The 27,626-nt window shown below is 44.0% G+C and overlaps 1 protein-coding gene and 1 pseudogene across 9 annotated transcripts in view; both read right to left on the reverse strand.

Moving 5' to 3' along the window:
• NOSTRIN (nitric oxide synthase trafficking) overlaps positions 1-27,626 on the reverse strand; it is a 56,046-nt gene that overhangs the window by 24,324 nt on the left and 4,096 nt on the right. For 2 of the 9 annotated variants that reach the window (XM_077883632.1, XM_077883636.1), the window contains exons 2-8: positions 21,610-21,695; positions 20,461-20,599; positions 11,181-11,264; positions 8,221-8,283; positions 7,942-8,023; positions 4,832-4,894; positions 2,077-2,175 (exon numbers count right to left, since the gene is read on the reverse strand). In XM_077883632.1, the coding sequence (XP_077739758.1) occupies positions 2,077-2,175; positions 4,832-4,894; positions 7,942-8,023; positions 8,221-8,283; positions 11,181-11,264; positions 20,461-20,599; positions 21,610-21,655 (576 nt within the window). In that variant the 5' untranslated portion in view covers positions 21,656-21,695. The other 7 variants (XM_077883633.1, XM_077883635.1, XM_077883634.1 and 4 more) reach the window with 7 other exon arrangements.
• LOC144304962 (large ribosomal subunit protein uL4 pseudogene) lies at positions 11,291-15,554 on the reverse strand (annotated as a pseudogene).

Here is a 27,626-nt window from a genome sequence, read left to right on the forward strand (position 1 = left end):
TTATTGAGAAAGGAAGGAGAGATGATGAAATCTGGAGAGGAACAGGAATAGGGCCATGGAAAGGTGTCTCCCTGACTCTTCCTACTCTCCCAAGATGGGATGGAGAGGGACATGTGGACTGACGAGAAGTGACTATTAGAGAGAGGTATGTCCAAGATACAGGCGAAAGGGAAACAATCAAGGGGAGCATCTCTGAGAGGCAGGATGGGCTGGGAATCCAAGCACACAATAAAGAATTGGCCTGTCCCACTGCACATTTGACTTTAGTAGCCAAGTGGCTGAGCCAACTTCTATTTACTCTGTGAGGAAGGAGGCAAGATAGTCAGTCTGCTGAGAGTGGGTGGTGAGGATGGAGGTGTGAGAAGAATGGAGGTCTAGATCCGCTTCTGCTGAGAACAGGAACACAGGAAGGACTGAACAGGGCAGAGCCAGCTCTGTTCAGGTTGGAGATGATGGGCACTTCTTCTTCTTCAAAAAAAAAAAAAAAAAGCTACCAGATACGGCGATGAAGATGGTAGGGGTCTTGATATAATGACAGTCAAGGTTCCATGGTTACAGGATCAGTCAGAGGAGGGCAGAGGAAGACCATGGGCTTCGACCTCCCAGGGAAGCTGCTAATGAGGGAAGGAAGAGGAAATCCACCAGTTAGCCGCCTAGTGCTTTTCTCTTTGTTACTGCTTGACATCAATGAAGAATAGCTTCTAATGAGGGCTCCCAAGGCTGTGACAGGCCCCCGGTGCTCAGCACTATAGCATACCCTGGTGCCGCCTCCTCAGAAGCTGCCTCATTATTCAATACTTGTTATGATCATTTCAAACTGTGAAGATTGACGTGGAAAGAAATAAGAACGTTGTAAAATGTTGCTAACAATGAACTTAAGTTATTCAACTAATAGTTTGTTCAGACGAAATGATAGCCTTACTTGCAATGATGATTTTCTTTTTCTTTAAGAATGTCTTGTGACGCTGTGGCCTGCATTTCCTTAGGGGGACTCCAGCTTTGGGGGAAGATACTGACCATTTCAGATGTTTCCAATTTGGAGCACACACCACAATAGGTGGGCAAGGTAATCTATCGTATCTCCAACATTATTTGTGTTCCTTTTTGCCTAAACACAAGCTTACTCTTATTTGACATATAAGTCTACACTGGTGCCCACTCATGGACAAAGGTGTGCTTCATTGGGGGGGGGAGGTGGATGTGAGTTTTACAACCTAAGGAACTGACATGGGCTCTTACAAATGCCTTCACTTTCGGTATCCTGGGACATGTGGCCATCTGCACGTGTCTGGGGTGTGGGGATTTACAGATTTATTATCTAGCTTTAATCAGGTCACACACACAAAATTAACAAATATCTTAAAAAGATTTCTGCTAAGCTGTACATTGACATGAGTATTGCCAATGAAAGCACAGGAAAGCCACAAGAAACTGTGAGAGCTGATGCCTTCTCCTGCTCCCGGTTATGTGTACATAACAAAAACTGGGATGATCTGGTGAAACCTGAAAAGTTAACCAAAAAAGCTTTAAAATTATCAAGAGGACTATTAGAAATATGAATTTACATTTACTACGGTCAAGGCTAAACCTTGACCAAGTGCATATTTTGCCTGGAAATGTCACTCAGTGATCATATGAGGGCATCATGATTAGCTAATCGTTTAAAATATTATTTCATCTTCATCTCATCCTTCAAACACTTTTTTGTGTCTTATAATGTTCATAACATATTAGTATAACAAAGTACTATGTACGGTACACGATATTGGTAAAGTACATTATATAATTCATTATATATGTACATATATTTTTTACTTACTTGGACTGAGAGTATTTAATAGGGTCCCTGTGGAAAAATTTGGACACCCTTGGTCTAATTTATCATCTGTCAATAATACCTTTTAAAAATATATGTGGACCAGGAAGGATTTAGGATCCCTCTCATAACTGCGCCACACGACAGCTCTGCAGAGACCCCACACAGAGCAGCGAATCAGCCAGTTCTCTTGTGTTCATAGCTCAGAGGAGGAAATCCATCTCTAAGCCACATGCATGCAGCCGGCCATGACGGGTTACCTTCTGCTTCTCCTTCTTAGTCACAGTTTGCTTGGAGCTTTCTACAAGATGGGAGAGTGCCTCATGCTTCTTGGTACTAACCATTAATTTTTTTTTGGCCTAGAGTCAAAAATATACAAAAAAAGCAAAAAGGGCTCAGAAACAGATATCAAGAGAAAACCTCTTCTGTCCTGGAACAAGTCATGTTCATGTGCTAGCTTAAAGGACTGTGTAATTCCAGTTCTTTATTTCTGCCCTGACCTCAAAATCTGCCTGGAACATCACAGTGGCTAACATTTTGCCCTGAAACCACTGTATGTTTTTTCATTATATCGAGTACACTCAAGAGGGTTATACATTTCTCCAAATCACAAAGGCCCACAAGCCTCCAAAACATTGTTCTAGCTAGCATCAGGAAGGGAACGGCTTTACCACAAAAACATCGCAGCAAACATGGAAGACCACTTGCATCATTCTTTTAAATCGGCCTGGGCCACAGTTGAGGTCATTTTAAGATGCTCTCTTAAAACTTACAGCAAAGGGGTGATTTCATTCCTGATACCCAGGCTTCAGGGCTGCATTGGCAGTGGGGGGCAGGCTTGCGGGGTTGTTAGGAAGGAAGAAGCATTCGAAATCCTCCTACTCAAACCTCAAAGTGGGTTACGACCCAGGTGATCGTTTCCTATCCTAAAGAGTTCCAACTTGGCAGAAGCTGGTGCTCCAGAGATAAAATGAACAAACAGAACTTGGCTTGAGTTGGATCCAGCCTGTTCAGGAGCTGGGTTGATTGAAAGTGTGTTCAGTTTTGCACATCAAGGTCATAAGGACTGTAAAACCAGGTAACGAAGGAAGAAGCTCCCTCTCTCTTTAGGAATCAGAAGCAAAGCCTTCCAAATGTCTCTCAACCCACGAAGCTTCTGCAAAAGTGAATTCAAGGGACAAGGAGCTCAGGGACCCTCTTTCTCTGCCTACAGTCACATGGCCACAGAGAAGGGAGAGCATGAGGGAAGCTTTGGGAACTTTAGGGCTGCCATTTCTGTCTCCCAGATAGATCACACTTCATTACTGACATGCTGAAACCCTTCAATTGTAACGGGGGAGAAAATCATTAGAGCTCAAGAATTTTATGTTCTCCAATTTCTCTGTCACTCTTCATAAAAAAAATAAAATCGTTGCAGTTAGAGAAATTACTTGGTGGCAACTGGGAGGCAATTATAGCTGCCGAGCATGGTTTCTCTCTTTCGGTCCATTATCTTGAATTTCCCGTGAAAGCTGAATATTTGGAGAATGGATTTTTAAAAACAAGTTCTGTTTGGGGCGCTTGGGTGGCTCAGTTAAGCATCTGACGCGTGATCTCAGCTCAGGTCTTGATCTCAGGGTTGTGAGTTCAAGCCCCATGCTGGGCTCCATACTGGGTGTGGAACCAACTTAAAAAAATTTTTTTAAACAAACTCTGTTTAAGAAAACTCATAAAATCAATCAAGAGCAAAACTAAAACTAAATGCCTGGACAGTGATTATGGGACTTTTAAACGTTAATTATAAAAGTGATTCTCGTGAGCATTCTTTTACCAGTACTAATGTTGTGGGTATAGAAATCCATTTATCTCAAACATTTCTTATTAATGTCCTTGGTCTTATGGAGTCCTTGATTTCAGCAGGAGCTTCAAAGGCAACAGTGAGGGCTGAGTTGGGGCTGCCTATTTTTGAGGGTCTCTCTGGTTCTTGCCACTAGCAGCTGTCTGCTGGGGAAAGTTCTCTTTGGGCACCGACAGTCTGGAGATGAAAAGGGAGTTCAACTTTTGGAGCACAAGTTCTCTCAAAGGGGGAATCAGTGGGTTTTCTTAGCAGAGTCCTTCTCTGCTGGCCTCTAGTTCTTTCAACTTGAATTCCTCCTAAACGGGATTGTTCTAGAATTATCTTCTGTACATATATATGGGTTCCATCTGTTATTCTCTCTGCATAAGAACCTGTAATGATATGCTCTAAATTCTCACACCAGATCATAATTCCTCTCCCTAGAATTCATTTACTGTTTCCTGCCCATATGTTATCTAGCCAACTACATTTTAAATTACTTGAAAATAGGAACCATGTCCTAGTACAGAGTGGAGTACAAGAAGTGGACCATACATATTTGTGGAATCAATATATGTATTCCCCTTTACATATGGCTACTCACCCTTCACAGTACTCCTCTCACTAGCGAGACAGAGATCACGAACGCCCTTCTACAAATGATAAATCCAAAACTCAGAGAGCATTTGTCACTTGCTCTAAGTTACAGATTATACAGAGAGGCAGTCAGTGTAGTGTAATGGGTAAGAGTAATGACTCTGGAACCCAACGACTCGTAACAATTCTTGGTTCAACAGTTAACCAACTTTAGGCAAATTACTTATCTCTCAGTGTCTCAGTTTCCCCACCCATCTGTCAAATGCTACATGCCACATTGGGTTGGCTTTTTTTTGGTGGCAGGGGGTGGGTGGTGGTGGTGTGGCGGTTGTTGCAATGGTTGAATATATAAATATATAACATTTGGCACACAATAAATGCTGTCTGTTAGCTATGAATAATAACCATATTTAGAGCCCTGCTGTGCTATCAGTTTAGTTGAAAGATATATCTACATAATAATTCAGGTGAGGAAACATTTTTCTCTGCAGTTAGCACTCAGAAATACTAACACCAAAACACACAATCACATTTGTGCAAAAGCAAAAAGATTCAGTCCTAAAAACTGAGTTTACATAAATGGCATTCATATGTATACTTGCCTTGATTTGTTGATTCCAATTGCCAATGACAAGATTCGCTGCGTTTTCAACTTCGTTATCAAGCTAGGAACAGAAAAAAAATAAAAATGATTTCTTTTGCTGTCTTTCTGTTGAATCACGGTGCTGGCTTGTTTGTTAATTCTGGTACAATCACTATCACAATCCATAGGAATTCCAAAATCCTACAATGGACGTATATCCTGAGAAAAGTAGCCAAACTACCTTTCTCTCATGTCAAAAATCTCTGGACAGGATTTAGCTTGAATGCATTTGGTAAAATAACCCTTTCCGTGTAAACCAGGTAACTCTATATAAAAACTTGTAAAAACATCAATGTGCACAACTTGCATGGAGGGAGTCTTGTGTGGTTTGGGGTCATTTCCAGACCTACCACTTCTTCAGCATCATTCCATGTGGCCCAAACTTGAGCACCGTGACAATCCATACGGTCCTGGCCATGCTAATTCTAAGTCTCTCATTACCCTTGAAGTGAATACTGTTGTAATTGCAGAGATTGAATTCTTAATCATAATTAACTTTTCTCCTGCTTTTTTTTTAAGATTTATATATTTATTCATGAGGGACACAGAGAGAGAAGGAGAAGCAGGCTCCTTGCAGGGAGCCCAGTGTGAGACTTGATCCCAGATTCCAAGATCCCAAGACCTGAGCCGAAGGTAGATGCTCAACCACTGAGCCACCTGGGCATCCCGTTTTCTCCTGCTTTTAAACAGCCAGAGGGATGGTAACAATAATAATAAAAATATATCTAGGCAACCCCCTCAAGGAGATCAGACTTAAGTGAGAGCGAACCTTTTTTTCCTGGACCATAGATGTTTTTTTCCAGGCCCACAGATCAGCAATCACTCAACTGCATGGGATGCCTAGCAATGCCTCCATTTTGTCCAACTGATTGAATTTGGAATATACAATTTATTTTAACAAGCACAATGAAAATAATTTTGGGCATTATGTCACTTTTGACTCTACGTAAAATGCAGAACAAATTCCCTTCAAAAAAAAATTCTCATCTTCCCTTTTTTTAAAATAGGCTTCATAACCAATGTGGGGCTTGAACTCATGACCATGAGATCAAGAGTTGCATGCTCTACTGACCGAGTCAGCCAGGCATCCAGAAAAAAAAATTCTCCTCTTTTATCTTCTGTGAGTGAGTGGACCAGGGTGGTAGGGGTGCAGCGGGGAGGGGCAGTGCTGAAATAAAGACTATGAAACTGGACCAGCAGTTTGAGGGATCACGACATTAATTATTCAAAGCACTATGATAATGACGTGTTACTGTGCCTAATTTATGGTAAGTACTAAGGAAATGCTAGTGATAATCATATTATTATGGGATATGAAAAACACTTTGTAATTAATGAAATACATGACTGGTGTTTGGTTTTTATTAAGTTGGTTTGCAAAGGTGGAAGATTATATTACTTAGTAATAATTACTATAAATTTCCCTCATCACCCCAGCCCTCAGTAGAACATCCATTCTGGTACAAACACACATATGTCCACACAAACATCAATTCCATTTCCTGACTCACTTTAATGAATTTGAATAAAAATGTTTTTATATCATTTCTCTTCCATCAGGGCTTTTACAGATTCCCTCATCTTACTAATTTATTACCTTAAGGAGCTCCTCTATCTGGCTGTGGTCACTTGAAACCGCCCCTAGCCACTACCCCTTCACAAAGGGCCACCAAGGGGTGACTGCTTCTGAACTTCTTACCTGGACCTGGCCTTGACACAACTGGGACCATGACCTCACCCTATCGGAATTGAGTTGTGTTTATTAAACATCCCTTTATGTCAACTAAAAATATATTTTAAAGTGCTTAACGACAGTATAACACTCAAATAAAAAGAAAAATAAGTCTATCAGAGAAAGACAATTATCATATAATCTCACTCATATGTGGAATTTAATAAAGAAAACAGAGCAACATGGGGGAAGGGAGGGAAAAATAATAAGATGAACTCAGGGAAGGTGACAAACCAGAAGAGACTTTTAACTACAAGGAACAAACAGAGGGTCACTGGAAGGGAGGGGGGTGGGGGGATGGAGTAACTGGGTGATGGACATTAAGGAGGGAAAGTGATGTGATGAGCACTGGGTATTACAGAGGACCATGAGTCACTGACCTCTACCTCTGAAACCAATAATAAGTTATATGTTAATTAACTGAATTTTAATTTTAAAAATCTATGTTAAAAAATAATAAAAAGATGAAATTGTCCTGGAAGGAAAGAGACACAGGAAGACTAGACAATATGCTAGACTAGAAGACCAGGTGCTCCCAAAAGAATTGCTTAATTTTGTTTTTTCCCTTTTTTCCAATTTTAAGACAATTTGAGGACTATATCTATTATTGCCTTTACCTGATCTTAAACTGTTAAGCACAGAAAAACATGTCTTTTTAAATATTGCATTTATAATTCTTCTGTTTACAAAAAGAATAGAATGATGAATAGAATTCATTGAAAAACAATGGAAATATAAAAAGTGCCCTAAAAATAAGATGAAAATAAGCTTGAATTCCACTATCTAGAAATAATTCTTATTAACATTCTGGGGAGATTCCATATATTTACTTTACAAAATGGAGATCGTTTTTATTTAACACTATATAGTGAAAAAATTTCCATGTCATTAAATTTTTCTGTCACAAGATTTTTACTGGTTGCCTAATATTCCATTGCTTGAATTTATCATAATTTATTTTCGGATGATGAAGAGGTTTCTGGTTTTTCAGTATCATAAACAATGCTTTAACAAACATCTTTATACATAAATCTTGAGTTTTGTTTTTTTTTTAAGATTTTATCCATTTGTGTTTTATGAGAGACACAGAGAGAGAGAAGCAGAGACACGGCAGAGGGAGAAGCAGGCTCCATGCAGGGAGCCCCATGAGCGACTCGATCCCAGGACCCCGGGATCACAACTTGAGCCAAAGGCAGATGCTCAACCACTGAGCTACCCAGGCATCCTGAATTTTTGTTTCTTTTTATGACCAATTCCTGAAAGCTAGCATCACACTCGATCACGGTTTATTCCTTGGGTTAAAGACAGAAACTTGCTTTAAGATAGATTTAACTCACTGATTTTCTCTTCTTTTCATGTACACTCAGGACTTGATGAGTTGGTTTTATTGCTTCCAACTCAATTGCTTTGCCAAGTTTTCTGGAAATAGAACATAAAAGACACACAAGCATAGTATTAGGATTTATATCTACTTTCCAAATTATTTTCTGGGGAAATAAAACGGCGTGTTCTAGCCTATCTATTCAGGACAAGTTTGGAGAGGAATATTTGTAGCGCCCACTGTAAATGTGCGTGCCTCCCCTTAGGGTTGCAGCGAGCCCGGGTGGAGCACTCACTGATGTAGGTCCGCCGCTGACTTCATGCCCTCTGAGACCCAGGCCCAGGCACTGACGAGACAGCTGGAAGCAAAAAGGGGCGGGGGGGGGGGGGGGAGACAAGAGTGGGGGTCATTTTTCCAGTAAAGTCTGAGAAATACAGCATCACCTCTGATTCACTACATACAGAAATTGCACTCGTTTCCCTAATCTTATTTCAATTTGTCCACAGGACTAAATCCTGCCAACTTATTGACTGCACTATAGTCGTTACATATACGGCTTTTTTTCTGTCGTTTTTCATTTCGATTTTCATTTTCCATTTCATGCCTGTAGGAAACCAGGGAAATAAAGTAGCCAAAGGTGATCAAACATGTGGCCTGGGTGGAAGCTGGTGTGCGAGGTAGGGGTAGGGAGGCCTAAAGACACCCTTAGCAGGCTCATTTCACCAGCGAACAAGCCGAGCTGGGCTCAGAAGAGTCAAGTGGTAGAGGACCCAAGGGCCCTGGGATGTCCCATGTGCTGCTCTTGGGGCTGGGGCCCAGCTACCATTCCCTGCTGGCTCTTAGGACAACAGCTCATATATTTTGTCATCTCATAAGCAGGGTCTCCATTTAGCCAAAGGAGAACACTGCCCTCTCCTAGGGGCCCAGGGTGGGGATGAGGAAGACTGATGCTCTAGTCTCCCAGAGAAGGGGCATAGCTCGCAGCAGCCCACATCACTGGCCTTCAGAAGCCAGAAGGATCAGTTCAATTGCATCAATAAACCTCAGGAACAGAGGCCTGTGTAGACGTGGATGGAGGGGAGGGGACAGATCCGTGCCACTGCTGAAATCAGGAGGGTGCAGAGGTTTTGCCTCCAAGTGGCTTAGCCTGCACCCTGCCGTCAGAGAATCGGAGAGCTAGACCAGAGGGTGCCAGATTCTCTGCGCATCCAAAGCCAGACACAAGACCAGAGACGATAGACTACTTAGTATAGACTTCCTGTTATAGGAAATTGAAAAAAGCACAAAACAAATCTGTCTCGATAGGAAGTAGATCAGTGGTTGCCTAGGTGGGGAAAAGATTGCAAATAGGCACGAAGAATCTTTTGATGTGATGAAAATGTCTACGTTTTGATTTGGGTGGTGCTACATAGCGTATACATCTATCAAAATCAACCAAACCATACACTTAAGAAGGCTGCTGGTTACTGCATGTAAATTAAACTTTAATAGAGTTGATTTTTAGAAAAGGAACCCAGGCACCCTTTGGAGAAGAGAATCTGGCATTTGGTCCTCAGAGGAGCTGAGCAGCAGAGCAGAAAGTCTAGAGCTTCGGCCTCAGAGGTGTCTGCGTCTTTGTTTCCTGTGTGACCTTGGAAAGATCACTTGATTTCTCTGACTCTCGCTCAACTGATCTTTCAAAATAGGAATAAATCGGGTTATGTATACAACACAGATTTGGGTATGGATAAAAGCCCAAATTACTGTTTATTATTAAATATTATTGTAGTAATCCTGGTTAACCAAACTTTCTGGATATGTCAACTCTTTGGGAGCATCCATGCCAGATGCTAGGATTGCAGCACAATTAGACACACGTCCCTGCATCCCTACACCTCTCATTCTTTAGCAAGTAATTAGAATCAAAGTCATAATGAACCCCATGCCAGGTGTTAAACACATTTGTTGTATTATCTCATTTAATCCTCGTGGCAATTACATGAGATAGGTTCTATTTCCATTTTAAATACACGCCAAGAGATAAAATAAATTGCCCTAATTCACCCACCTGATAAGGGGTAGAGGTAGAATTTAAATCAGGGCAGTGTCAATAAAGTCTATACTCAACCGTTCTGCTATACTGGCTGCTTTGCAGTCTACTTACTAAAAATCAAGCTCAAAGTCAAACAATTTCAAAGCCATTATTTGCTGTTACAGACGATGCCTAAGGAGGAGTAAGAATGTGAGATCCAGAAGGCTTCTTCTTTCTTTCCCTCTCTCTTTCACCATCAAAAGAGGTCTTTGCAATGGCACTGCCAGTTTGCGGTGACATCTGCGAGCATCGGTCAAGAAGCTTTGTAACAAATTATCGTTAATGGACCATTTTTAGAATATCTTTTAGAATATCCAGTATCTTTCTTCTCTCCCTCAAAAAGAAAAAAATCAACTTCATTCTGAAATATAATAAGGAAAATGTGAAGCACCAGTTTTTCAGGACCTGATGTGCTAATCTCTACATATATGATCTCATATAATATACACCCCCACACACAGACTTGCGCACATATGCACAATGAAATGCATGGCACTACTCCATCTAATGTATGAAGGAAATCAAGGCGCAGGGCGGCCCGGATACTTGTCAGAGGTCATGGAGTTGAGATAAAGCAGGATTCAGACTTCTTGACTCCAAGACCTTCCAACGAAATGGCACTGCTTCCAAAGTAACATATCATCACCGAGGCTTATTATGGATACAGGCTCAGGAGTCATAAGGGCACCAGATTAGTCCAGTTCTACCGCTTATTATCTGTGTAATTGGGGCCATCTTCTTAAACTCTCCAATCCTCAAGACCTGGTCTGTAATGGGAACAATAATAAGACTTGCTAAGAGTTGCTGAGAGGATTAAAGGAGAGTATCTGTAAAAGCACTTAACGCAGGGCCTGGCACACAGTGAGTGCCCAAGAACTGTAAACCAGGCTTCACATTACGCACCACGTTTTGTAAGAGGAAGCTGGAATCGTACATATGTCACTTTTTATAACTTTTTTTTTTTAAGATTTTATTTATTTATTCATGAGAGGCAGAGATGTAGGCAGAGACATAGGCAGAAGGAGAACAGGCTCCCCATGGGAAGTCAGATGCAGGACTCGATCCCAGGACCCCAGGATCACACCTGGAGCCAAAGTCAGACACTCAACCGCTGAGCCACCCAGGCGTCCCACTTTTTATAACTTTTAGTCATCATTTTTGCCTTACCTGTGTCATATACTTACTTTTTTTGTGTGCTCTGTAATACTTTGCTGAACTTGACTGCCAGTTTCTGAAGTCCTTTGGCATAGCTAATCTCCAAGTTTGCCCTATTAGCAAAGGGATAATTGATGGATAGGATGCTGTGGCCAGATGTCAAACACACACACACACACACACACACACAAATGAGTGAGGGCTCAGGCTGACGATGCAGTGTCTACACAAAGAAAAGAGATAATTTCTTTACTCTAAGGATCCTTTTGTGAAATCCTTAAGGATCTCCAAAAGGACCCTACAAAGGGAAAGTTTTTAATTTAACCTCCTTGTACACTTGTGTTATGGGTTGAATCGAATGCCCTTCGTACTCCCACAAAGATGTTAAAGCCTTTACCCCCAGAGCCAGTGAATGTGGCCTTATTTGGAAATAGGGACTTTGCAGATGATCTAACTAAGATGAGGTCCTCAGGGTGAGCCCCGATCCAAGATGGCCTTAAAAAGAGAGGAAAGTTGGACATAGAGACCAACATGTGGGGAGAATGCCATGTAAGAGATGAGGACAAGAGATTGGAGTGATGCATCTACAAGCCAGGACGTCCCAAAGATTGGTGGCAAACCACCAGAGGCGAGAGAGCGGCAGGGACCAGATTCCTCCTCACAGCCCTCAGAAGCAACCAACCTGGCCAACGCCCGATCTCAGACATGGTCCAGTCTCCAGAACCATGAGACAATACATTGCTGTTATCTAAGATGGCCAGTCTGCCATGGTACCCTGTGATGGCAGCCCTAGCTAACTAATTCCCGGAGTAAGCAATGGAAGGCTTTCCTACTTACTCTGGGACATCAGCACCATCGGGTTAGTTTTGGATGATAATAGCTGGCAATAAAGTGATAAATTATGATGAAGGAGTAGGGTTTTTTTTCTTTCTTTTGTTTCTCACTGCCCTTGATCAAGTCTTTATTCAAAATTAGCTGTCTGAAAAGACTCCACATTTACAGAAGAAACAAATGTACATTTATGCAGCGGGCTTCTTGTCTTTGGGGTGGGTTTCTTTTCTGCAGGCCTCTCAGCTGCTGGTTTCTGGGTCGTGGCAGCCTTTTCCCCACCGAAGACTTCTGCTCCTTAACACCAACAGGCGTCTTTCCTTTCCTTTCTTTCCTACCACAGGCTGCTTGCTGGGAAGCCCCTTCTCATCTGATCTGGCTTCTAGTGATGTTGCTGCCATATGCACCCAGAGTGTGTGCCGCCTGACCTGGCGGAGAACAGTGTTCAGGCACGTGGTCCTGGCATATGGGTTTCCCATCAACAGGATTCTCAGGTTCTTCAGTGGATTGTTTTTCAGGACTCCAAGATGAATCTTCTTGCGTGGTGCTCGGAGGGCTCTGTGGATCTCTGGGCTTTTCAAGATTTGGCTAAGGTGTGTATCAAGCATCTTGTGCATGGGAAGGGTAGTCACTCTTGAGACAGGAAGCCTTACACCAAGTGCCATACAGATCATCTAACTTGCAGAAAGTACTTTCAGTCCAAGTCTGGAAACATCCCATATACCCACCATGAGGAAGTTTCAGAAGGTTTAGTTTGCTGACATTAAGTAGAGTAATTCCAGGGATGTTTCTGAAGGCCTTGGTGACACCATTGTCCTCATTATAGATAATGCAGGGTCGCCCACATTGGATATGATGATGGTTTCCCATTTTGCCATTTCCAGGTCTCATGTGTTGACACACATACTTTTTTGATATCATTCCAGACCTTAAGTTTCTGAAGAAGCAAAATAGCCTCCTTGGTCTCATTGTAGCCTTCAACTTAATTTTTAGCCACCAAAGGGAGTTTAGGAACTTCCTCAGTACATCCTCCTTTAGACAGGAGCAGCTCTGGTAAGGCTGAGGCACCCAGGGCACAGCAGATGACATATCGCTTCTGGATTTGTTCACTCTGTGGTGCCAATGGTGCCAGATTTTGGATGGTGCAAACATAAGGATCCCATGACACATATTTCCAAAAGTACCCTGGCTGCAATAGTGAATCCCAGTGCCTCAGGATGTGGGCATTCAAGCCATAGCTCTGCCAGTACGCGGACACTCAACACTTGTTTGAAGCCCTGCTAATTCACGAACAGTTGGGAGGCTGTCTGTTGTTTTGGCACAAGTTGGTGTGAACAAAGTTCACAGTCTCTGGCGGAATGGGGGCCTTGAACACAGTAGGCAATGTGGCATTTTTGCCAGATGACTCCCCCTTTGCAGAATGCACCGATGCCAAAGGACGAGCACACATCGTGGCAGGGAGAGGAGAGGGCCGAGCTCCTCTCAACCCGGCGGCTCTTCGAAAAGCAAGAAGTAGCTTTTTAATGGAGAAGTGCAGAAGTGGACAAAACCAGATTTAGAAAATGAATTTCTGTTACTTTGTATGCAGGACAAGACCCAGTAGGGAATCTGGGCATGCCTCCAAAAGCAAACTCCTTGGTTCTTTTGAATAGATTGAATCACTGTTATCTTAAGCTGATTTTACCGTGTCCTACTTATAGGCCCATCTATAGATAACATAAAGACATACTCTTATTCATCTTCTCACTTTCACTAAAGATAACACAAATGTAGGAAATTAAGTTCAATTTGTATTGTTTTCCTTCTGAATTGGGACCAGAGCAGGTTTTTTGTTGTTGTTGTTTTTGTTGCATAGATTTTAGTCTTTGAATTCTTTTTTTATTATAACATATCTTTAGAATTATTTATGACTTCATTTCATTTGAAAAACAATCCCAGAGCTCCCTAGTAACTAACTTAATACCTGCATTTTTTTTAGTGCAGTGAAATTAGATTCAGTGTTATGGATTGAACAGAGAAAGATAGCTCTGTTTCATAAAATGGAATCCAGAGAACATGAGCTATTGATCTATTGCTAAACTTCTATTCAGCTGTCCCTGTTAGTAAAGCTGTGTTCTCCTTTTTTAAAAAATTTTTACCACTTTTTGAAAGAAAGAAGGTCACTGTAGAGTGCATGTTAAGGCCTAGGTGCAGAAAATGACATTTGGAATCAGAACTTGCCCAAGAATGGAGTGGGTATGGCAAATACTTTAAAATAATGAAGCCAATAAATATCTCATTCCATTTAAAAATATTTTTTTCTGTGCTCTAGGAGTATGTTCCAGTTGATAGAGAGAGAGAATGCTGGTCAGCAGCAAGCTGGGAAAGACCATCACCTTGATGGAACCTAGATGCTCTAGAAGCCCAGACCTCCACTTCTGGAGTGGCGTTAGGCACTGCTAAAAGGGAGTAATCACACCTACCTCAAGAGGTTTTATGATGATTAAAATGTGTGATCGAAGCCTAGGAGGGGCTGAACGACTAGATCAATTGCTGGACTGACCTGTATAACCTGACTCCTGGCTCCCTCTCTGATTTCCCCTCATCCCCTTGCTCCTCCTTAGTGGCCTAAGGCCATCCTGCCTCAGGGCCTTTGCACTTGCTGTGGCTGGGTAGTTTTTCTGCTACATAACCACATGGCATCTTCATATAAACCCTAACAGGTCTTGTGCAAACAGCACTAGCTCAGAGGCTACGCTGTCACTCTCCCCTATGGCTTTATTTAACTCCTAGAATTTACCGCTCTCTTACATCACATGGTTTCAGTGTATTTCTATGAACAATTCCATATACACCTCTGAAATGTAAGCTCCACAAGGGCTAGGATTTGTTATGCTCACTGCTATATCTCTAGACCTAGAACAGTGCCGGCACATAACAGGCACTCGGTGTGTATGTCTTGAATGAATAAATCAATGAACGGACTTCCCATCAGATCTTGGCTAGAATTCTTACCTGGTCTCTGCTATATTTGTTTTTCCCACCTTTGAAAACTTTAAACCATTTAGATATATTCCTGCCCTGATGCATCGCTCAGGGCTTTCTAGCCTTTACAGTAGCTAGACACAAACCCTGTCCTAGTCCATCGCTAACCAGAGGGCTTTCCAGGACTTTCTTTTCCAGCTTTCCATTCTTACTTGGAAGCAGCACAGAAAGCATCAATATGATGACGCATTCCTACTGCTCAGCTCCGTGCAAGGCACAAGTTCCTAATAAATAGTAATTTTTCTGATTATCACATACCCAAAGTATCTCTAAACACTCTGAACACCCCAAATATACAGAGATGGGAGGTATGGGGGAAAGAATCCACAGTTTGCTCATCCACCAGCTCCAGGACAATTCAGCATGGCTTCTAACAGGATAGGTAACGCCGTGGGGCACAGCCTTTTCCTCGGAATTCGGTTTCACTCTCAGAATGTTCTTGCAGGCTGTCCAAGGAGTCCCAGGGGCCAAGCAGACAAAAAGAGGACAATTGCCAGAAGGAAGTGTTGCTTTCCTTAAAATTGTTAACTTAATCAGAGTCACCTGGGGGGTGGGGGGAAGCTGGGCTTCGGTGTCAAGAAAGGAAGAGGGTCCTGCTGGCTTTGGCCCTGCGCGTTGAGCCCCCGCCTCTGCTCCAGGCCCCAGGCCCCCCAGGGCTTGGCGGGAGCTCGGGGCACCGCAGCTAGAGATGCGACTGCCACGCACAGCACCGGGCAGGGTTTGTACTTTTTCAGTGTGGGGCGGTGCTTAAAAATTTCAGGTTTTTTTTTTTTTTTTTTTTTTTTTTGTCTCTGGACGAATGTGTTGCCATCCTTTGTGATGCGTGGCTGACACTTGGCCTGCATTCCGTCTGCGCCGAAGCAGCGACAGCCAAGGTTTCCCCGGGCACTGCAGCGCGCCAGGCACCGACCCAAGGGCTTCAGGTCCCGTCCTCCTTAGGCCGTGACAACCCCCACCGGGCTGGCCCCTGTCCCCGACCCGTTGCGCGACACACGAGCTCAGCCCGTGCACCTGCCTGGGGCTGTCCAGGGGACGGTGTGGGGGCTCTGGGTCCCTGCCTCTGCAGGTGGGGGGGGGGGCTGCAGATGCAGACGGAGGCCGAGACCCCGGCGGCGGTGCCGGGGTCACCGCGGGGGACCTCCCTGCACCCCGAGCCCAGCTGAGCCTGTTTCCAGGCCTGGAGGCGGCGGGAAGCGGGGAGCCGAGCTATCAGCTGTCACCCCTGCAGCTCCCCGAGGCCAGGCCCAGAGGGACGGGGCACCACACCGTCCCCGCCTCTCCACCTGCAGCGTGACCGTGACCGTGACCGTGACCATCCCCGGCGGGTTGTGTAGACCGAGCTTCCGAACCGACCTAGCAAGGCTGCCAGCACCTGCTCTTGCATTTTCCACCCTAATGACCCGGTCAGAATCCTGAGCGGAGGCCCCTGCCAGGGGGAAGGAAGTGAAAGGCAACGGGTCAGGAGGATGGGCGTGGGGGTGTCAGGAGGATGGGTGTGGGTACGGGGAGGGTGCCTGCGGCCTGCGGGAAAGGCCTGCATCTTAGCAGAGGTTAAGGCGAAATCCCTCCCCAGAGACACCTGCTCCAGGAAGCCGTGATCCAACTGGCCAGCACAGAGAGCTTTTGCTTTTACCAGTGGGAACATTTGTAAATCGAAACAAACACTGGCATGTGGCTCCTCTGAGCTTATGTCTAATTGTGTGTGTGTGTGTCTCCTTCCAGAATGCCTGCTAGACAGAAAGGAACTGACCCCGAGGTTTCCCCAAGGCCAAGGTGGCAAGGTCCCCCCCTACCTACGTTGGTGTCTTCTGGATCCTGTGAAGGGAGCTGCTGTATCATGACGCCCCGCGTGCAAGGGGAGCTGAGAGAGGCTGGGTGAGCCTCGGGACTGAGACAGAGAATCTCATTCTCTCATTAAGATCATCAGAAACAAGCTTGTAAGAACGCCGCCGTGCTTGATGTTCTAGCCCTTTGGCTATCAGAGAGGACAGGAGTTGAGATTTCTTCTCCAAGCAATTGTCTTGGCACATGTAAAATTGATGATGTGTGTATATACGCATTTCAATGGGTAACTCAGGCTCAGAATAGTCCAGGGAGCCCTAAAGATCCCGAACCAGGGAAATGGCATGCACTGATTTTTAATCCATTTATATTCTGATTCCCTCTCAGCATGTGGAGCCAGGTCAATAAATTTTCATTAGTGATAATGAGGACCAACCAATAAGTCAAAGACCAACATTTGTCTTAGATTTTAAAATAGATTACACGTTTGAAAGAAAGGAGAGGGGGAAAAATAGGTGGCACCAGATTCAATATTTTAGATAGAGCACAAATTAAACTGTGAGAATATAAGTGACCCTGTCACCAATTTTAGCAGATCCTGCTCTAGTACAATTAAGATGATAAGAAGTGATACAAAAAGAAAGGAAGAAAGAAAGGCTGTGGCTGGCCCCTGTGTCTATGAGGAACTAATTAAAATTGAACGAAAGCTTTCTTGAGCTTGGAAGCAGCAGGTGACAGAGCCATCCCTTCATTAGGAATTAAGAAGGAATTTTAGTAATCTGCAATCTTTGTTCGCGAATCATCCCCATTTCTGGTTGCCTACTTTCCACCAGCAGCACCTTCCAGCGTGGGGGGCTGGTATGCTGAGATTTTCCACCCCAGGCTTAGCTGTCGGCCTTTTGAAAGACAGGCCCAAGCCCATCATACAAATAGGCTATATTTAAAAGTTATTAGCCACTTAAAGGACACTACTATACGGAGGCCCTGTTATTCAAGCTCAGGCTAGCCTGCCTTGCCCACTTCCTCAGACTGCCTTAATTCTGGCTGCTAAGAACGTTCCGAGAAGTTGAAATGGGAGAAGCAGACCTGGACGACCCCTCCTTGGGTGTCCAGGGTGAAAGTGCCGCTCAGTTGCCACCCATTTCCCGCCCAGGGAGTGCACAGCTCTCCCTGGAACTTCAGATTCTCCATGCCTGGTAATTCCTGAACCAAGTGAGGTCAGTGGAGCCAGGTGCAAGTGCTATCTTGGGAGAAGGCAGGAAAAATGGACAAGAAGGGCCTTATTCCAAACTTTTGAGCCCGAAAACAAAATTTTATACAGAATCTTCCACATCATAGAAATGCTCTTCTGATATCATGGCAGTAGCAGGACAAGGGAGCTGAGCCCTGCCCATCTAACTTCTCCTCACTCCCTGAAGTGGCCCCTGAGGGCTCCCACTGAATCCTGTGTTACTAGGTTTAGATGCTACTGGGCTTAGCGGCCACTGCTGTCCCTTCCCATGGAGGACCTTAAGACTCTGAAGGGAGCTGGACCAGGACCCTTGCACACGTTGGAACACCCGCAGTGGTGTGCCCCACACTGCCTGCCCACTTGGCAGATGCCCTCCACCAAGCCTGGGCAGAAATCAAAATGGATCTTCTTTCCCACATCCTCATTTGTATATTATGAGTGGATGACAGCACGTTCACACTGCACTGGGTTGTGAGAATTAAAAAAATAAAAGAAACCAAGTATAAGGCACATGTAACACAGTGCCTAATCTGAAGATTGTGCTGGAGAAATGGTGTCTGCAGTGTTTTTGTCCTTCTTTTCTAGCTTTTGTTCAAAGTAATATTCTATTTACCATGGAAGTAAATTTCTTTGGCACTTATCCCTCCTCAGAGATAGCCTAACTTGAACTTCTTAAAAGTGATGAGCACCTGAAGTCATTCCTACATTAACACACTCATTCACTCAGTGAACATCCATGGAATGTCTGCTCTGTGCCAGGCTCTGTGCTGGTCACGTGGGATACAGAGACTCTCAAGGAGTTCAGCCTCCAGTGGAGGAGACAGGCAAGTGAACAGATTATAACAGTATAGGGAGGTAGGATCTAGAGCAGAGATGAGCACTAGTTCTATGCATCTCTGACGGGTGCCATTTTGAGATGGGAGGCTCACATGAGTGGGATAACCAAATCTTGAAGATGCATTGAATGGGGACTGGTAACCAAGGTGAAGAAGTGTCTACCAGACAGAGGATACAGCATGCACAAATTCAGGGACCCATGATGGTGGGTGGGAGTTGATGGGAGGAGTGGAAAGGACCCATGGTGGGGGGCAGGGGGGGGCAGTGACTGCCAGTGGTTGAATAGATGCAGGGGCTCATGGATAGATGGAGAGAGACAAGCTGGATAAGAAGCCAGGGCCTGGATCTCAAAGGTCCTTTTATAAAATATCATGAGGGCTGAATTTTATACTGAAGGTCTGGAAGTCATTGAAGAGTCTGAAAGAGGGTCATGGCCACAGAGTGGAAGATGCATTAGAGACACAGGGACAGGGCCCTTGCCAGCTCCCTCGTCCAAATAACTTTGTTTGGATTAGAAAAAGGAGATCCCCTGAAAAGACACAGCTCGGAGCCAGGGTGCAAGGCTCCAGGATGCAGAGTGGGTTAGATTTCTGCCTTCATGCAGCCCCTCAACCAGGTGCCTTTGTGCAGTATACAACCTATGCAACTTCAAGACGGTACTCCTAGACAGAAGAACAGGTTAAGAGATTTTTTTTTTTCCAAAACAATGACAGAGGTCATGAAATGAGAAGAAAGCTATAGATATAAAAGGTGTTTAAAAGAGAGAAGCTTGATCTTGAGGTGTGATAGAAAAAGGAGTCATGGGTGGCTCCCAGGTATTGGGCTGATTGGGTGGGCAGAGGTCCCACCAGACACCATGGTGAAAAGCTTTGGAGAAAAGCTGCTAAGCTCTGTTTTGGTTAGTTGACTTTGCCATTCCATGGGACACCCAGATGGAAATATCCAACAGAGTGTTGGATATACGGCTTGGAGTACAGATAAGACATTTTGCCTAATAATACGCATGTGCAGGTCTTCAATAGGGAAAAAAGAGCTGAAGCTGCTGCGGAAGTTAAGATCACCCAGGCCAGTGGTGGGTTAGGATTTATCAAGGTTTCATTTCAATCATTTCTTCCTTTGCTGACAGCATCCGCAATGAACCCTGGAGGGAACAACAACCAACTACACTTCCTTCCTTGTTTTACTCTTTTCTTTTTATTTATTTACTTTTTAATGTCCAGAGCAGTGGTATTTGCAATTTGAAAAACCGATCTTAAGCTTCTTTACAGAGGAACAATTGATTTTCCCATGAAAGCCTCTTTAAAGCCTAGCGGTGAGGGTGCAGGGGACCAAACCTTCATAAACAGTTTCTGGGCATGTGCCTTTGTCCCTTAAATCCGATCTGTGATTGTGTTAAAGTGAACCCGATGACTGACATCAGGCATCCTAGGAGCTGCTGTGTGTTTCTGGCTACTACAAACAAAGGGAAACTGAAGCCCCTAAACGGATAAAAGAAGCTAAGCATGACCACGAATTGCAGAATTACCAGGCAAAATGATGTTTCGGTAACAACTGCGCTTTTCCGTGGCCACCAATTAGAGCAGCTGAGCTCGGAGGTGCAGCATTACCTGGACTTAAAGCTTGATTGTGAGGCTGTCTCTCGTAGCCAAGTGCTAATGCGGACCTGCCATGCAGAGCCACATTCCAGCGGATTCGTAAGCACCATGTCTGGAGCTGTTGCTATCCAAGGACAGGAAAGACCTTGCTCTAGTAATGTAGGGGTGATAATAAGAAAATAAACCCTTAACTATCTTTCATTTATTTATTCATTTAACCTACAAGTACTCACTGAATGTATTTTATGAGACCGAACCCTTAGTTCAAAGAAGCCCCGTATGCTCCCTCACTATATCTTTTATTACGCTGGCCAATGGATTTGTCCTCACAATTTTCTATGTCCTAACCTTCGATGGAAATGCCCTACTCTGCGTATTCCAAGAACACCCTTTACTTGCCTGATGGCAAGATTTTATTTATTGATTTGACACAGAAAGTGAGCACACAAGCAGACAGAGCAAGGCAGGGAGAGGGAAAAACAGGCTCCCTACCGAGCAGGGAGCCAGATGTGGAGCTTGATCCCAGGTCCCCAAATGACGTAAGCCGAAGGCAGATGCCCAACTGACTGAGCCACCCAGCCGGCCCTAAGCAGGAACTTCTGTAACTTTCTTGACTGAGTTAAGGGTGCTCGTTGTAGCCTAGTCACCACCTTGAGGCATGATCACACCCAGTATTGAGACAAGGTGATACTGCAAATGGTCACTTTTCATTCATCAGACATTTATGGAGGGAGTCAAAAGCCCAGACTCTAAACACTCAGGACACAAAGAAGAGCAAGACGTAGCCCCTGCCCTTGCAGGGGAGACAGAAACGTCAACTCATACCTGCCATCCCTGTGGGAAGCACAACAGTGGCGTGCACATTAGGCACCACGGAGCGCCCCAGGAGTGGGTGATAAACTCAGTCTGAGAAATCAGAAGAGACTTGACTGAGCCCTCCCAAGCAGAATTACTTCCTGTTGTTTCCTGATTTTTGTGGTACCCAAATGATAAATGTGCAATAGTGGAGAATCACCCTTCAAATCAGTCTCTCAAGTACCAGAATATAACATCGAGTTCTGGAAGGTAGGACAGCTTGTAATCACTCCTCCAGTCACATCACTAGCTGCAACTAAAGAGGAAGAACTGTTTATTGCAAATGCTTTTTTTTTTTTTTTGTACCTTTGCTGAAGAATGGATGTGACCTGCTTGCAGAAATTCTCTCCATTTTGAGAAAACTCCTTTAGGTTCTTGTACACCTTATTATACTGAAAGAGAAAAGAGGTACACAAGGGTTATGAGCATCTCCAAAGATAGAACTCCTATGAATTCAGACTGCTCCGTAATGATGCCTGTCACTGTAAATGATCGTGCAGCTACGGGGATGCATGCCTTTTGGAGGAGCTCCTAAAATAAAGATTAAGTCTCTTCTGCCTGGATATGAAATATCCTGGAGAACTTCTCAAAAATAAAGCTAGTCTGTCTGTTTCTCCCCAATGACTCAGCAGTGGGGTGATTTTGAAGTTTGATTTCCTGTCACTTCCATTGTTCCCAGAATGGTTAAAAGTACATTCTGAAATACGTACGCAGAGTAATCATTTTCTGCCTCCCCGCCCCCCCAAAGCTTCACAATAATATTCCTCAGTGTCAGACCCCAAACTCACTCAAGTGAATGTGTTTTGGGGCTGAGATACGAAGATGTAAGTGAATAGCTTGTTAGTAAACTGTGTCCCGGTCCCCCTGTATCTCATCTAACTCTAGTAATGAGAATGTTATAGCTATGAGTTGAACATTTTTGTTGCAGGAAACTTTTATATGTGTATGACTAAGCCTCTAGAAATTCATTTCTATATGAATTTAGTCTACAGACACAAGAATTCCAAGGAGAAGATTTTGTCACTTGATGTAGCACTCCACAAGGTCACTCTCAAAGTTCTACTCGTAAAGGTAGCATTGATGACAATAGGTTTTAAGTGTTCAAATGGAGAGACTAAATGTGAATGAATTCACAGCTTTCCTGACACAGAGCAGCCAAGTCAGGTGGTGGGACAGTCCCCAGCGCACTCCCTCAGAGTTTCCATCTGGGACATATGGTATCTCATTGCATTTTTAAAAATGAAAATTTGCAGAAGAGGATGAAAGTTCCCTATGAAACAAGTGCGTGCCATAGCTCTCTGCTCGAGCGTGTTCCAGCACTCAGGGGCACTCAGCTGGGCACGGCGCTGAGAGCTCACACTGGGTAAGCACTACTACGCAGCCTGCAGGGTCACACAGGAGAATCCTCAGGGCCGAGGTGACCTTTCAGCTGTCACAGCAGGACCCGGGGTGTGGTGCTAGCAGAGTAGCAAACAGAGGACATGGGGCCATGGAGGAGGAAAGGACGTCACGAAATGACCTGACCTGGTCCCTCCCTTCAGGGCTGGAAAGAACCGATACCTGGGATATTAGAAACACAGTCCTCTAGAGACCAAGTTCTTTCATCTTTATGCGGTGGTTTTACTCTCCCCTGAACTTAGCACAGAAGGCCAGGGCAGGTTCTGGTAGACACACAGGAGCAGTAAACAGCTTCTACGAAACTGCCTTGGGCTCAACTGTGGTCAGGGAGCAAAGCTCTTTATAAAGACACGGTTAACTCCAGAAGCGAGGTCTGCAACGTCGTGTGACTGCAGGCTCCTGTCAGCACCCGAGAGTGAGGGGGTGTGGGGTGGGGTGGGGGCGGCCAGATGGGGAGACGCTGTTCCAACAGCTCTGGGCCCACAGGCCACATAGTAAGGGTTAAGCTGAAACAGGGATTGGCATCTGAAACATGAGTTTCTACAAACAATTGTAGCAAACAATTTACAAAGTGTAAAGCTCTCTGCAGAGCCAGCAAAACATACCTAGAGTGAGGCTGTCATGAGGAAAGGATTCTCTTGAGTTATGAGAGTGAAATCACTATTTGACAACCAAGCCATACAAATAACTCGGCAGATGAATGATAGGATGTTACAAGGCCTCCTTCCTCCCCTTTCAGGTACAATGGGAAAGTTTAAGCGAGCACCTTAAAATGGTTTAGCTTTTTTGTTTGCTCCTCTGTTGCCCACATATTCTCACTGAATGGAGTTCCTCCTGAAGCTTTTGTTTTCTTCCCACACCACCAAATAACGTCCCACAAGTCACACAGAGGTATCATGAGAAAAATATAGGTAAATGTGTAGCTGGGCACATGCCCCTGGAATAAAGTGATTTCTCAGTGTCTCTCCCTTAGGTGTAGCCATGGAACTAAATGCTTCCCAAAGAAACATGGGTGAGAGTTTTGTGTGGGATTTCAGTGAAGTCTCCTTCCTCCTCTTTCCTGACACCTGAACTTAGAAACGATGGCTGCCCCGGTGTGTATGGCAACAGTGTCCACAGCAGCCTAAACATGGAAAGAGCCCAGATGTGCATCGACGGATGGACGGATAAAGATGTGGTGTATCTATGCCACGGACTACTACTCAGCCATCAGAAAGAATGAACTCTTACCATTTGCAACGGTGTGGATGGAGCTAGGGGGTATTATGCTAAACAAAGTAAGTCAGTCAGAGAAAGACAATTACCATATGATCTCACTCATATATGGGATTTAAGAAACAAAGCAGCTGAACGTGAGGAACAGGAAGGAAAAAATAAAATAAGGCAAAAGCTTTCAGAAAGGGAGGCAAACCATAAGAGACTCTTAACTATAAGAAACAAACTGAGGGTTGCTGGAGGGGCAGTGGGTAGGGGGATGGGGTGACTGGGTGATGGCATTAAGGAGGGCATTTGAAGTAATGAGCACTGGGTGTTATATGCAGCTGACGAACCACTGAATTCTACCTCTGAAACTAATAATGGTGTGTGCTAATTAAACTGAATTTAAATTTAAAAGAAAGGAGAAGAAGAAGAAGAAGAAGAAGAAGAAGAAGAAGAAGAAGAAGAAGAAGAAGAAGAAGAAGAAGAAGAAAAGGAAGGAAGGAAAGAAAGAAAGAAAGAAAGAAAGAAAGAAAGAAAGAAAGAAAAACAAACAATGGCTGATGCTGATGCCATAAGGCGATCTTGAGGATAGATGTCATGTGCTAAGATGGTAGAACAGAAAGAGAAAAAGAGCCTGGGTCCCTGATGGCCCTGGGGACCACCACACAAGCCCCTCAGCTCTCTACTCTTAGACTTAATTTATGTATGAGAGAAATACAGTAAGAGAGGTTTTTAAAAGCCACTCTTATTTTTGGGTTTTAAAATGTGCAGCTGAACATAGCTCTAACTCATACACAGTCTTTTAACTTTTTATTTTAAATTATGAAACATTTTTATGTTTCATAAAACAATAATGATGCAGATAATAATAATGATACCCATTATGAACTCACTACCTGAGTTATAGAGATATTTAACACTTTGCTTCTGCTTTCTCTTTTAACGACTGTTTTTTCCCTTTCATAATTTCTTTGGCTATACTTGGGCACTTATTCTTCCCCATGAAGATTTATCTAATTACATTTTTTAAAAATCCCCGTTGGGATCCTAATTGGAATTGCATTACAAATATATCATTTGAGGAAATTGACTTTTTTATGGTATTTAGACTTCCATCCAAGGGCATAGTAAGTCTTTTCATGTGTTCAAATCTTATTTTATGTTCAATAAAATTTTATGATGTTCTTCATAAGTCCTATAGCTTTCCTATTTGATTTATTCAGAAATATCTCACAGTATTAAATTGTGAGGTTTTTTTTTTTTTAATGTAATGTCCTATCTGCTTTGCTCTCCTATGTAATGTCCACATCAAAGCAGAAACAAAGACCCAACAAAAACACCAGGGGACCATGTCCCACAGAGAAAGATTCAAATGCATGCTTGCAGAGTGAGCTCTCCTGCTCTGAAACACTATGAGGCTGGGGCTGGGGCTGGGGCTGGGGGAAGACAAAGCAGAGACATAGATTAGAGGATTCTGGAGGTTTCAGAGAGGAGTGAGAAGAACCTCCCATCAAGAGAGCCAGGAGCTCAGGGAAGGGACTCTGAGCTGAGCTGTCCTAGGGGATGGGCCCACACCAGCACCATCACCTGCAGAGTCTGCATCCAGAAGTCCTGGGAAAGAATAGGGTTTCTCAGACCCCATGTGTGAGGATGGGGGCTTGGAGGGGAAATCTTGCCCCTAGTGAATGAAGGTGGAAATGAGCAGAATCAGTCGAGAATTTTTCTATGTGCTCGGCTGCAGGGGCTGCTGCATTTCTCAAATTTATCAAGTCATCAAAACTCTCCAAGACATGTTTTTAAAATACTGTATCCGGGGAACTTGCACTAGGAGGCCAGGCAGCCCTGAAAGTTTTTAAGCTATTGATCCAAAACTCAGTTGTTTTGGGGGGAGTTGGAGACCTTGGGAGAAAATGGAGAGTCCCTGTTTTTCCCCTGTAATTCAAACTCAACTTTTTAAAGCAAGAGGCTGCTCAAACAAGGCACAGCTTATGCTTCAATTGACCCTGGAAGACGATTTCCTGTTACTTAACAGACTGGTACTTCCTAACGTTTTCACATCATGGCACACCTAGAAAATCATATTTGGGGGCACCTGGGTGGCTCAGTCAGTTAAGCATCAGACTCTTGGTTTTGGCTCAGGTTGTAATTTCAGGGTCTTGAGGTCAAGCCCCTCATTGGGCTCCATGCTCAGCATGGAGTCTGCTTAAGACGTTCTTCCTCTCCCTCTGCTCCTGCCCCTGCACACACACACTCTCTTTTTAATTTAAAAATTTTTTTAAAGATCTTCTTTATTTATTCATGAGAGACACAGGAAGAGAGAGAGGCAGAGACACAAGCAGAGGGAGAAGCAGGCTCCATGCTGTGAGCCCGACAGGGGACTCGACCTCAGGACCCCAGGATCACGCCCTGGGCCGAAGGTGATGCTAAACTGCTGAGCCACCCGGGCTGCCCTCTCTCTCCTTTAAATAAATAAATAAATATTTTTAAAAATAAAATAATAATTAAAAATAATGATATTTGTACTGGTTCAGTATGTGGTAAATGGACAAAGTTGTTCAAGGCAGAGGACCTGGCCTGTGATCTCTGCCCCCCAGCCATATCTTGCCAAGATTCATGTCTCAAGTACACCCATAACCCATCCACCAGGGTGCCCGAAGCACACACTAGTCCAGGACTCCTCAATACATTATGTTGTTGTTAACTTAGTAATCGGATGACAGCAGGATGTTCTTATTACAGCAATGGAGAAAAATCTTTATCTTTGACCCCATGTGCCGTGTACCAGACACTCCTCGACAAACCCTGATCTACCCTGAGATAAAGGTGACATTGGTAAATAAAAGAGTTGCCAAGAATACTCCCATTAGTGCAGCATAACCCTCTCTTTTTTTCTTTAAAGATTTTATTTATTTATTCATGAGAGACACAGAGACAGAGGGAGAAGCAGAGACTCAGGCAGAGGGAGAAGCAGGCTCCTTGCAGGGAGCCCGACATGGGACTCGATCCCGGGTCTCCAGGATCACGCCCTGGGCCAAAGGCGGCACTAAACCGCTGAGCCACCCGCCGGGCTGCCCACATAATCCCTTCTTTACAAAGAGTGATTCTGTACCCTTCATCATGTACCATCTACTCAGACTTAAAGACAAAATCTGTGGAAAGCAGACTTGCATAAATATCAAAGCAGAACCAGCACAGTCTTGTGTGCCTGTGTGTGTGCGCGCGCGTGTGGTGATCAGAAAATTTTGGAACATATCTACTTTGAGGTGATGAATCTCTTGACCTTGGCTTTGGCTTCCCCTTTGCTATCCTACCTCTCCTTCCCAACCCATTCTCATTTACCAGAAAGGCCACTGAAGGGATTCCATGGATCACAGCTTGAAAGCCAATAAAGTCTAATCCCTTTATTTTATACTTAAGCAGCCAAAGAGCTGAAAGTAACTTCATTAATTAAGGACAGAACCATGATTAGAAATATTAGGTTATAAATAAATTAAAAAAATAAAATAAATAAAAAGGGATCCCTGGGTGGCGCAGCGGTTTGGCGCCTGCCTTTGGCACAGGGCGCGATCCTGGAGACCTGGGATCAAATCCCACATCGGGCTCCCGGTGCATGGAGCCTGCTTCTCCCTCTGCCTGTGTCTCTGCCTCTCTCTCTCTCTCTGTGACTATCATAAATAAATAAAAAATAAAAATAAAAAAAAGAAATATTAGGTTAGCCAATCAAT

The sequence above is a fragment of the Canis aureus genome, chromosome 34 (assembly GCF_053574225.1).
Source record: "Canis aureus isolate CA01 chromosome 34, VMU_Caureus_v.1.0, whole genome shotgun sequence".
In the NCBI taxonomy this organism is placed as follows: domain Eukaryota; kingdom Metazoa; phylum Chordata; class Mammalia; order Carnivora; family Canidae; genus Canis; species Canis aureus.